Source organism: Anolis sagrei, chromosome 11, assembly GCF_037176765.1.
Source record: "Anolis sagrei isolate rAnoSag1 chromosome 11, rAnoSag1.mat, whole genome shotgun sequence".
NCBI classification, from domain to species: domain Eukaryota; kingdom Metazoa; phylum Chordata; class Lepidosauria; order Squamata; family Dactyloidae; genus Anolis; species Anolis sagrei.
This window is the reverse complement of record NC_090031.1, coordinates 32446716-32459215: the sequence shown is the minus strand read 5'-3', so window position 1 is coordinate 32459215 and position 12500 is coordinate 32446716. Positions and strand designations below refer to the sequence as shown.

Below are 12500 nucleotides of genomic sequence, written 5' to 3'. Positions count from 1 at the left end.
CAAAGTTTGGCCCAATTCTATCATTGGTGGAGTTCAGAATGCTCTTTGATTGTAGGTGAACTATAAATCCCAGCAACTACAACTCCCAAATGACAAAATCATTTTTTTTTTTAGTGAAGGACATACATTGGGATGTTAGGTGTGTGCTGTCCAAATTTTCTGTCGGTCGTAGGAGTTCAGAATGCTTTTTGATTGTAGGTGAACTATAAATCCCAGCAACTACAACTCCCAAATGACAATATCAATCCCTCCCAGGGCAGGAGGAATCAAGGGTTAGTTGGCTTCTCTGGGTGCCCACTTACATCCTGGCACCTGGGGCCTCATCCTCGGAGCAACTCCTCCAGGCAGGACTTCATCTCCCGCAGCTCTTGGACCTCGGGGCTCCGGGGCCCCATCTGCACCGACAGCGCCGCCTCGGCCTTCTCCGCCGCCTGAAGCGCCTCTGGGACGAAACGCCTGGCAAATAAGGTCAGCGGAGGAGAAACGATGTTTAGTCACGTCCGATTATGGGACTCTGGTGCTCATCTCCATTTCCAAGTCAAAGAGCCGGCGTTGTCCACAGACACCTCCTAGGTCATGTGGCCTGCATGGAGTGTTGCTACCTTCCCGCAGAAGCAGTACCTATTGATCTACTCACATTTGCATGTTTTCGAACTGCTAGGTTTGCAGTAGCTCATCCCGCTCTCCAGATTTGAACCGCCGACCTTTTGGTCAGCAAGTTCAGCAGCTCAGCGGTTTAATCTACTGCGCTACTGGGGGGCCCATGAGATATTGACTGGACTTGGAAAGAGCCAAATATTCGGACGCGAACCCCAGACACTTGGACCTCATGTGCATGTGTGTTGGATGTTATGTATATGTAAATATAATAATAATAATAATAATAATAATAATAATAATAAATATATGATAACATAATAAAATCCTAGGCCCTGGAAAGAGACTGATATTCAGAGACAAACCCCAGACACTTGGACCTCATGTGCATGTGAGCTGGATATTATATACACATAAATATAATAATAATAATAATAATAATAATAATAATAATAATATATAATAACATAATAATATCCTAGGGACTTAGAAAGAGCCCAATGTTCAGTGATGAATCCCAGACACTTGGACCTCATGTGCATGTATGCTGGATGTTATGTACATGTAAATATAATAATAATAATAATAACAACAACAACAATAATAATAATATAGCATAATAATATCCTAGGGCCTTGGAAAGAGACTGATATTCAGAGACAAACCCCAGATACTTGGACCTCGTGTGCATGTGTGTTGTGCTGTGATGTACATATAAATAATAATATAATATAATAATAATATATAATAGCATAATAATATTCTAGGCCCTTGGAAAGAGACTGATATTCAGAGACAAAGCCCAGACACTTGGACCTCACGTGCATGTGTGCTGGATGATATGTACATGTAAATATAATAATAATAATAATAATAATAATAATAATAAATAATTAATAATAAGGTAATAATATCCTAGGCCCTTGGAAAGAGCCAGATATTCAGAGGCGAACCCCAGACACTTGGACCTCATGTGCATGTGTGCTGGATGTTATGTACATGTAAAAATAATAATAATAATAATAATAATAATAATATATAATAACATAATAATATCCTAGGCCCTTGGAAGGAGCCAGATATTCAGAGGCGCACCCCAGACACTTGGACCTCATGTGCATATGTGCTGGATATTATATACATGTAAATATAATAATAATAATAACATAATAATATCCTAGAGACTTGGAAAGAGCCAGATATTTAAAGGCGAACCCCAGACACTTGGACCTCATGTGCATGTGTGCTGTGATGTACATGTAAATACAATAATAATAATAATATATGATATAATAAAATAATAATATATAATAACATAATAATATTCTAGGCCCTTGGAAAGAGCCCAGTGTTCAGTGATGAATCCCGGACACTTGGACCTCATGTGCATGTGTGTTGTGCTGTTATGTACATGTAAATAAAATATAATAATAATAATAATAATAATAATAATATAGCATAATAATATCCTAGGCCCTTGGAAAGAGCCCGATATTCAGAAATGAACACCAGACAATTGGACCTCATGTCCATGTGTGCTGTGATGCTATGTAAATAATAATAGTAGTAATAATAATAATAATAATAATAATGGGAAATCTGAGCGCATACCGAGGGCACAGAGGCTGTCACAGAATAACAACACCACAGTATGTCACAGAAAATGAGATTGTTATTATTATTATTATTATTATTATTATTATTATTATTATAAATAGGGTTTGGGGGCCAATGCTCAGAGCACAAAGGCCCGTTTCACCAAAGACTCACCCGTTGAAGAGGACCTGGGCCAGTTTGAAGAGCTCCTGCCCCACTTCGATGCTGCCGGCCCCATAATGGGCCTCCACAACGTCAATGCTCCTGCGCAGGTGTGCTGCTGCTTCGGGCCAATTCCCTGCAAAGAGAGAGAAAGAGGCACAGAGGTACAAAGCAGGTGCAGTTACTTTCGTCCACCTGAAACATGCTGCCACACTGAACAACAACAACAACAAAAATAACAAGGGTCTGGGGATGGGCCAGAACCAGTGGATCCATGTGCCACATGAAAGGTTCCCACACGAAGGAAATGTTGCCACACTGAGCAACAACAACAACAATATAACCCTGGGGATGGGTCAGAACCACTGGATCCGTGCGCCATCCTTTCCCACATGAAGGAAATGTTGCCACACTGAACAACAACAACAACAACAACAACAACAAGGCTCTGGGGATGGGTCAGAACCAGTGGATCTGTGTACCATCCTTTCCCACATGAAGGAAATGCTGCCACACTGCATAATAATAATCACCAACAAAAACAACAAGAACAACAACAAGGCTCTGGGGAAGGGTTGCAGCCACTCGATCTGTGTGCCATCCCTTCCCACATAATGGAAATGCTGCCACACTGATTAATAACAATTATCAACAACAACAATAACAACAACAACAAGGCTGTGGGGAAGGGTCAGAACCACTGGATCTTTGTGCCACCCCTTCCCACATGAAGGAAATGTTGCCACGCTGATTAACAATAATTATCATCATCAATAACAATAACAACAACAACAACAACAACAACAACAAGACTGTGGGGAAGGGTCAGAACCATTGGATCTGTGTGCCATCTCTTCCCACATGAAGAAAATGCTGCCACACTGATTAATAATAATGATCATCACCAATAACAACAACAATAACAACAACAACAAGGCTCTGGGGAAGGGTCGCAGCCACTGGATCTGTGTGCCACCCCTTCCCACATAACGGAAATGCTGCCACACTGATTAATAATTATCATCATCATCATCAACAACAACAACAAGGCTCTGGGGAAGGTTTAGAACCATTGGATCTGTGTGCCATCCCTTCCCACATGAAGAAAATGCTGCCACGTTGATTAATAATGATAATCGCCAATAACAACAATAACAATAACAATAACAACAACAACAACAAGGCTCTGGGGAAGGGCCAGAACCACTGGATCTGTGTACCATCCCTTCTCACATGAAGGAAATTCTACCACACTGATTAATAATAATTATAATCATCGATAACGATAACAACAACAACAACAAGGCTCTGGGGAAGGGTCGCAGCCACTGGATCTGTGTGCCACCCCTTCCCACATAACGGAAATGCTGCCACACTGATTAATAATTATCATCATCATCATCAACAACAACAACAAGGCTCTGGGGAAGGTTTAGAACCATTGGATCTGTGTGCCATCCCTTCCCACATGAAGAAAATGCTGCCACGTTGATTAATAATGATAATCGCCAATAACAACAATAACAATAACAATAACAACAACAACAACAAGGCTCTGGGGAAGGGCCAGAACCACTGGATCTGTGTACCATCCCTTCTCACATGAAGGAAATTCTACCACACTGATTAATAATAATTATAATCATCGATAACGATAACAACAACAACAACAAGGCTCTGGGGAAGGGTCGCAGCCACTGGATCTGTGTGCCACCCCTTCCTACATAACGGAAATGCTGCCATGCTGATTAATAATTATCATCATCATCATCAACGACAACAACAACAGCAAGGCTCTAAGGAAGGGTCAGAACCACTGGATCTGTGTGCCATCCCTTCCCACATGAAGGAAGTGCTGCCACACTGCATAACAACAACAACAACAAAATAACAACAGCAACAACAACATGGTTCTGGCCTATAGTAGTGAAAGCCAGGTGAGTTACAAGGGGGCAAAAAGGGCCCGAATCTGGGTGCATCAGGAGGCGGGCTCCTCACCTTGCGTGGCGTGCACCTGCGCCAGGTGGTCCTCGATCTCTCCTGCCACCAAATGTCCTGGAGAGAGGAGCCGCTGAGCTTCCAGGTGGCACTTCCGGAGCTGCTCCACGGACCGATCTGGAGGGAAAAGGAAAGGCAGGCTCAGCCTGAGAATCCATATTGTGGTTGAGGCTCCCCTTGAGAACCCACAGACCAAAAATGCCAACCCCTCACCTGCTTTGCCCTGTGCGAGGAGATCCATGGCTGCCTCCATGCGCTGCCGAAGTTTGCGCAGCTGCTCTTGGAAGCCTTCTTTTGGGAGCGCGGCTTTGCAAGACGGACTGGAGCAACAGAGGAGCGGGCCTTCCCCCTGGAAAGGATAATATCATAAATACGTCTTTCAACTCTTAGGGAATAAGATATGCCAATGTACAAAACACACAATGGAAGGGTTTACTGGCATTGACCTTGAGTTTGGGAGTTGTAGTTCACCTACATCCAGAGAGCACTGTGGACTCAAACAATGATGAGTCTGGACCAAACTTGGCACGAATACTCAATATGCCCAAATGTGAACACTGATGGATTTTTGAGGGAAATGGACCTTGACATTTGGGAGTTGTAGTTGCTGGGATTTATAGTTCACCTACAATCAAGGAGCATTCTGAACTCCACCAATGATGGAACTGAACCAAAGTTGGCACTCAGAACTCCCATGACCAACAGAAAATACTGGAAGGGTTTGGTGGGCACTGACCTTGAGTTTGGGAGTTGTAGTTCACCTACATCCAGAGAGCACTGTGGACTCAAACAATGATGGATCTGGACCAAACTTGGTACAAGTACTCAATATGGTCAGATGTGGTGGGAAATAGAAGTTGACACTTGGGAGTTGTAGTTGCTGGGATTTATAGTTCACCTACAATCAAAGAGTATTCTGAACTCCACCAACAATGGAATTGAGCCAATCTTGGCACATGGAACTCCCATAACCAACAGAAAATACTGGGAGGGTTTGGTGGGCATTGATCTTGAGTTTGGGAGTTGTAGTTCACCTACATCCAGAGAGCACTGTGGAGTCAAACAATGATGGATCTGGACCAAACTTGGCACAAGTACTCAATATGCTCAGATGTGAACACTGGTGGAGTTTGGAGGGAAATTGACATTTGGGAATTGTAGTTGCTGGGATTGATAGTTCACCTACAAAGACCATTCTGGAGCCCACCGACAATACAATTTGGCCAAACTTCCCACATAGAGACTCCCATGCCTTGAAGGGACTCGCTGACATGAGTCTCCCTCCAGCCTCGCACGCTCCCCCTTGCCCCTGCATATGCACACCATGCTGCCATGCGCCGAGCATGCATGCTCTCCCCATTTGGAGTCTCAGGAACAGCCCTCCCCTTGGCTGAGAGGCCAGCCAATCACAGTAGGAGGAGGGCTTTTGGTGGGAGGATTCGCTAGCTGTATCCAAGAAGGAAGAGAAGGACAGGCAGAGAGATCTTCAGCCTTCTCTGCCAAAGGGGCTCCTCAGACAATCAGAAATATATGTCTGAGACCTGAACAAGTCCAGACCTGATCACATAATCAATGGAGTCTGAGTCCTGAACAAGCCCAGACCTGATCACATAATCAATAGAGTCTGAGTCGTGAACAAGCTCAGACCTGATCACATAATCAATGGAGTCTGAGTTCTGAACAAGCTCAGACCTGATCACATAATCAATGGAGTCTGAGTCATGAACAAACCCAGACCTGATCACATAATCAATGGAGTCTGAGTCCTGAACAAGCCCAGACGTGATCACATAATCAATGGAGTCTGAGTCCTAACAAGCCCAGACCTGATCACATAATCAATGGAGTCTGAGTCCTGAAGAAGCCCAGACCTGATCACATAATCAATGGAGTCTGAGTCCTGAACAAGCCCAGACTTGATCACATAATCAATGGAATCTGAGTCCTGAACAAGCCCAGACTTGATCACATAATCAATGGAGTCTGAGTCCTGAACAAGCTCAGAACTGATCACATAATCAAGGGAGTCTGAGTCGTGAAAAAGCTCAGACCTGATCACATAATCAAGGGAGTCTGAGTCCTGAACAAGCCCAGACCTGATCACATAATAAATGGAATCTGAGTCCTGAACAAGCCCAGACCTGATCACATAATCAATGGAGTCTGAGTTTTGAACAAACCCATAGAAAAAGTGCAAAGCAATACACGCATACACAATACAGTAAGCCATCTGAATTACATACATCACAAACAACGAGTGGAAGCTTGAGCAAGTTGCAGTGAGTCTTACCTGCATGGGCGCTCGGCAGGTGGGGCAGCAGAAGAGGCTCGATCCAGAGGCCGACTCAGGGCCTGCCTCCTCTGTGCAAGCCGGGCAGCGGCATTCGAAGAAATACTGGGCCAGGAGCCTCTGCCGCCTCTCCGCGGGCTTCATCCTGCACCGGTGGGGCCCTGCCGAGAGCAGGAACGCATGCATTTTATTATTACGGTCACAGGCCAGCAGTCAAGCCCATGCCTGGTCTGGAAGATGTTTTAAAGGCCAAGGTGAGTGGGAAGCGGCCCGTTTCCCTTTCGATTCAGGCTCCTTGAGCTGGAAAATAAAACCCCCGTCTGCCTGGTCAACCAACAACGTGACAGCTGGCAACTGTTTAAGAATTGATTCCTCACTTCACACTTGGCTGGACAGCAGAAGGCCAAAGAAGTCAAGCAAGAAATAAGCCTGATGTGTGAGTGCCAGGAGGCTGGGAAAGTGGTTGCGGGTCCCTCCCAAGTCTAGGATCCTATATTATTATTGTTGTTGTTGTTGTTGTTTTACATCTATATCAAAGCACAACACACATGCACATTAGGTCCAAGTGTCTGGGATTTGTCTCTGAATATTGGGCTATTCCAAAAGGCCTAGGGTATCAGAGGTATTATTATTATTATTATTCTATTTATTACTATTTATTCTATTATTATTATTATTATTATTATTATTGTATTTATTCATATTATATTTATTGTATTATACATTATTATATTTATATTTATTCTATTTATTATTATATATTATTATTATTATATTTACATGTACATAACAACGCAGCACACATGCACATTAGCTCCAAGTGTCTGGGATTTGTCTCTGAATATTGAGCTCCTCCCAAAGGCCTAATATATTAGAGTTGTATTATTATTATTATTTATATTTATTAATATTGTATTATTTTATTTATTATTACATTATATATTATATTTATTATATTATACATTATTATATTTATATTTATTCTACATATTATTATTATTATTATATATTACTATTATATTTACATGTACATAATGCAGCACACATGCACATTTCCTTCAGGTGTCTGGGATTTGTCTCTGAATATCCGGCTCCTCCCAAGGGCCTAATATATTACAGTTGTATTATTATTATTTATATTTATTAATATTGTATTATTCTACTCATTATTATATCATATATTATATTTATTATAGTATACATTATTATAATTATATTTATTCTATTTATGATTATTATTATATATTATAATTATATTTACATGTACATAACAATGCAGCACACATGCACATTAACTCCAAGTGTCTGGGATTTATCTCTGAATATCGGGCTCTTCCCAAGGGCCTAATATATTAGAGTTGTATTATTATTATTTATATTTATTAATATTGTATTATTCTATTCATTATTATATTATATAATATTGTATTTATTATATTATACATTATTATATTTATATTTCTTCTATTTCTTCTTATTATATATTATTATTATATTTACATGTACATTACATTTACATGTATATTTACATGTACAATGGAGCACACATGCACATTCGCTCCAAGTGTCTGGGATTTGTCTCTGAATATAGGGCTCTTCCCAAGGGCCTAATATATTAGAGTTGTATTATTATTATTTATATTTATTAATATTATATTATTATATTCATTATTATATTATATAATATTATATTTATTATATTATACATAATTATAATTATTCTATTTATTATTATTATATATATTATTATTATTATTATTATTATTAAAATTAATTCTAATTCCAATTATTATTATTATTATTATTATTATTATTACATGTCCATAAGAACATGCACATTAGGTCCAAGTGTTTGGGATTCGTCTCTGAATATCAGGCTCTTCCCAAGGGCCTAGGATATTAGAGGTATTAATATTATAGATTATTATATTATTTATTATTTTTATTATATCATATATTATTATAATGCTTATATTTATTATATTTAGTATTATTATATATTATTATTATTATATATACATGTCCATAACAACACAGCTTTGATTGGTATCTTTCCTTCCTAGAGGTTGGACTGGATGGCCTTTGGGGGACCCTTCCAACTCTAGGATTATATTATTATTATATTATTTATTTACTGTATTTGTATGCCACCCTTCTCAGCCTTTCAGGCAACTCATTAAGCAGAGGCTGGGTGGGCATCTATCAGGAGGGGTTTGATGGTGTCTTTCCTTCCTGGAGGTTGGACTGGATGGCCTTTGGGGACCCCTCCCAACTCTAGGATTCGATGAGAGCAGCAGGGCAGCTCACCGTAGCAATGGAGAATCTCCTGCCCTCTGGGGATGGCCCGCGAGGCCCTGACTGCCACCGTCCGCCCGTCAAAAGCCAAACTGGTGTTGGGGTCGCAGGAGTGGTTCAGGAGACTGAGCACCGGGAAGAGGGCCGTGGCCAGCGTCACCTCCTCATGGCGAGCCACGGCTTCACACCCTGAGGGAAAAGAGGAGGCGCCTTTGTGCAGGAACTCAACCCGCACAAGTCCCTAGTCCTCATCAAGGACACAGATAGTCAGCTGGGAGATAAAGTGCGAAATAAGTAAATATAAAAATAATATACATCGCTAGAGGCTAATAGCTAATCCTTTCTATCTCTAGACTGCCCTCTTGGGGTTGTACCTGAGCGTAGCATACGTTCATCCCTAGAGGCCAGAAGCTAATCCTACACTGCCTTCTAGTGGCTGTACCTGAGCACTGCATATATTCTTCCCTAGAGGCTAATAGCGAATCCTTTCTATGTACACACTGCCCTCTTTTGGCTGCATCTGAGCATTGCATACATTCACCCCTAGAGGAAAGCAGCTAATCCTTTCTATCTCTACACTGCCCTCTTCTGGCTGCATCTGAGAATTACATACATTCATCCCTAGAGGAAAGGAGCTAATCCTTTCTATCTCTACGTTGCTCTCTTATGGCTACATCTGAGCATTACATACATTCATCCCAAGAGATAAGGAGCTAATCCTTTCTATCTATACACCACCCTCTTTTAGCTGTATCTGAGAATTACATACATTCATCCCTAGAGGGAAGGAACTAATCCTTGCTATCTATTCACTGATCTCTTGTGGCTGCATTTGAGAACTACATACATTCACTCCTAGAGGAAAACAGCTAATCCTTTATATCTCTACACCGCTCTCTTGTGGCTGCGACTGAGCATTACATACTTTCATCCCTAGAGGAAATGAACTAATCCTTTCTATCTTTACTCTGCTCTCTTGTGGATGCACCTGAGCATTACATACATTCACGCCTAGAGGAAAGGAGCTAATCCTTTCTATATACACACTGCCCTCTTGTGGCTGCATCTAAGAATTACATACATTCACGCCTAGAGGAAAGGAGCTAATCCTTTCTATATACACACTGCCCTCTTGTGGCTGCATCTAAGAATTACATACATTCACGCCTAGAGGAAAGGAGCTAATCCTTTCTTTATACACACTGCACTCTTGTGGCTGCATCTAAGAATTACATACATTCACGCCTAGAGGAAAGGAGCTAATCCTTTCTTTATACACACTGCACTCTTGTGGCTGCATCTAAGAATTACATACATTCACGCCTAGAGGAAAGGAGCTAATCCTTTCTTTATACACACTGCACTCTTGTGGCTGCATCTAAGAATTACATACATTCACGCCTAGAGGAAAGGAGCTAATCCTTTCTTTATACACACTGCACTCTTGTGGCTGCATCTAAGAATTACATACATTCACGCCTAGAGGAAAGGAGCTAATCCTTTCTTTATACACACTGCACTCTTGTGGCTGCATCTAAGAATTACATACATTCACGCCTAGAGGAAAGGAGCTAATCCTTTCTATATACACACCGCCCTCTTGTGGCTGCATTTGAGAATTACATACATTCACTCCTAGAGGAAAGGAGCTAATCCTTTCTATCTATACACTGCCCCCTTGTGGCAGCATCTGAGCATTACATACATTCATCCCAAGAGATAAGGAGCTAATCCTTTCTATCTATACACCACCCTCTTGTAGCTGTATCTGAGAATTACATACATTCATCCCTAGAGGGAAGGAACTAATCCTTTCTATCTATACACCGCCCTGTTGTGGCTGCATCTAAGCATTGCATACATTCATCCTTAGAGGAAAGGAACTAATCCTTTCTATCTCTACACTGCCCTCTTCTGGCTGCATCTGAGCATTACATACATTCACTCCTAGAGGAAAAAGAGCTAATCCTTTCTATCTCTACACTGCCCTCTTCTGGCTGCATCTGAGCACTGCATACATTCATCCCTAGAGGAAAGCAGCTAATCCTTTCTATCTCTACACTGCCCTCTTCTGGCTGCATCTGAGCACTGCATACATTCACTCCTAGAGGAAAGCAATTAATCCTTTCTATCTCTGCACTGCCCTCTTGTGGTTCTCACCCGAGACACGGAGAGCAGTCACGGCTTGTGCGTTGCACTGCAGCTGCAGCACATGCCTCAGCACAGCTTCCCCGAGGACGTCTTGGTCCACGTTTAATCCGTCTTTCCCCGCAAACGGCTCCTTCCCTACGACCTGGCACAAGGCTGCCACGCTGAAGCCGCAGAGGAACTTGAACTCAGGGCTGTGTTTTTCGACGTGAGGCAAAAGTCCGAAGACGGCCCGATAGGAACTCTGGTACCGGCCGTCGGGGTTGCAGCCCGGGATGGAAATACCCGTCGTCCGCTCCTCGTCCTCCTCCACCAAACGTGCGACCTCCGCGAATCCGGCTACAAGAACGGCCCGCAAGGCAACGTGGCAGAAGACCCCCATTGCTAGGAGTAACCCCCCAAATGGGCATTCCCTTTGATGGTAGCTCTGCCATGCCGCACGGGTGCATGCGGAACCGCAGTACTTGGCGTAGCTGCACCCGCGGCAAGGGACGGAGGCGACGAGTGGGCGCAGACAGTGATGGCAATGGACATTGTTGTTGCCCGGGTGCAGGACGCTCACAAAGGCCTCCTCTTTGAGCAAAACCTCCCCAGGAACGATATCTGTCTCCGCGATGCAGTGGCGCCCCTTTTCTTTGGAAAAGGCCAAGCGCACGGACGCGGAAGCGCATGAGACGAGGCCGTTTTCCTCCCAGGGTTCGATGTCCGTTTCAGGAAGCAGGCCGTTTTCCCTTTCGGCTTCCAGTCGGGACAATTTTTGGAGGCACTCCGCGCGGCGCAGGACGAGTTTGGGGGACAGTTTCTCCGGGTAGCCCCCTTCCTGTGCCCTCCCAATGTCCGCCAAGGAAACCTGGAAGGCGAACATGAAGGCAAAAGCATCATGATGGCAAAAGCAAGAGAGAGCAATGGGGTGCCGTTCTGCAAGTGCCTCTTTTTCGGCACCCTTGATTCTCCCCTTGGAAAGAGAATCAAAACAATCACAATAATAATATAAAGTAATGCAAGGGTCTTTGAGTGAAATTAGCAATAGCCAAGCAAGGGGCTTTGAGTGAAATTAGAAATAGCTAAAGCCTTTAGTAAGGAAACATAAGAAATGTACCCCCTCCCTGTAGAAAAGGAGCAGCACGGAGGAAAATGTTTTAAAAACAAGAGGTCATACAAAGTTCGAGCTTACATAGGAAGTTGGTTTGTGGTTAAGCGCAAAGTCTGCAGGTGAAAGAGCTGTTCATGCCCTTGGAAGGAGAATCAAAACAATCACAATAATAATATAAAGTAACGAAAGGGTCTTTGAGTGAAATTAGCAATAGCCAAGCAAGGGGCTTTGAGTGAAATTAGAAATAGCTAAAGCCTTTAGTAAAGAAACATAAGAAATGTAACCCCTCCCTGTAGAAAAGGAGCAGCACGGAGGAAAACG

The 12500-nt window shown here is 42.5% G+C and overlaps 1 protein-coding gene across 1 annotated transcript in view; it reads right to left on the bottom strand.

The window, feature by feature from the left end:
- SMYD4 (SET and MYND domain containing 4) overlaps positions 1 to 12500 on the bottom strand; it is a 53217-nt gene that overhangs the window by 34224 nt on the left and 6493 nt on the right. Inside the window, exons 5-11 of the mRNA XM_067472155.1 lie at positions 11099 to 11936; positions 8951 to 9127; positions 6644 to 6804; positions 4567 to 4702; positions 4354 to 4470; positions 2368 to 2491; positions 303 to 456 (exon numbers count right to left, since the gene is read on the bottom strand). Of these exons, the coding sequence (XP_067328256.1) occupies positions 321 to 456; positions 2368 to 2491; positions 4354 to 4470; positions 4567 to 4702; positions 6644 to 6804; positions 8951 to 9127; positions 11099 to 11936 (1689 nt within the window). The 3' untranslated portion in view covers positions 303 to 320. The remainder of the gene's footprint in view (positions 1 to 302; positions 457 to 2367; positions 2492 to 4353; positions 4471 to 4566; positions 4703 to 6643; positions 6805 to 8950; positions 9128 to 11098; positions 11937 to 12500) is intronic.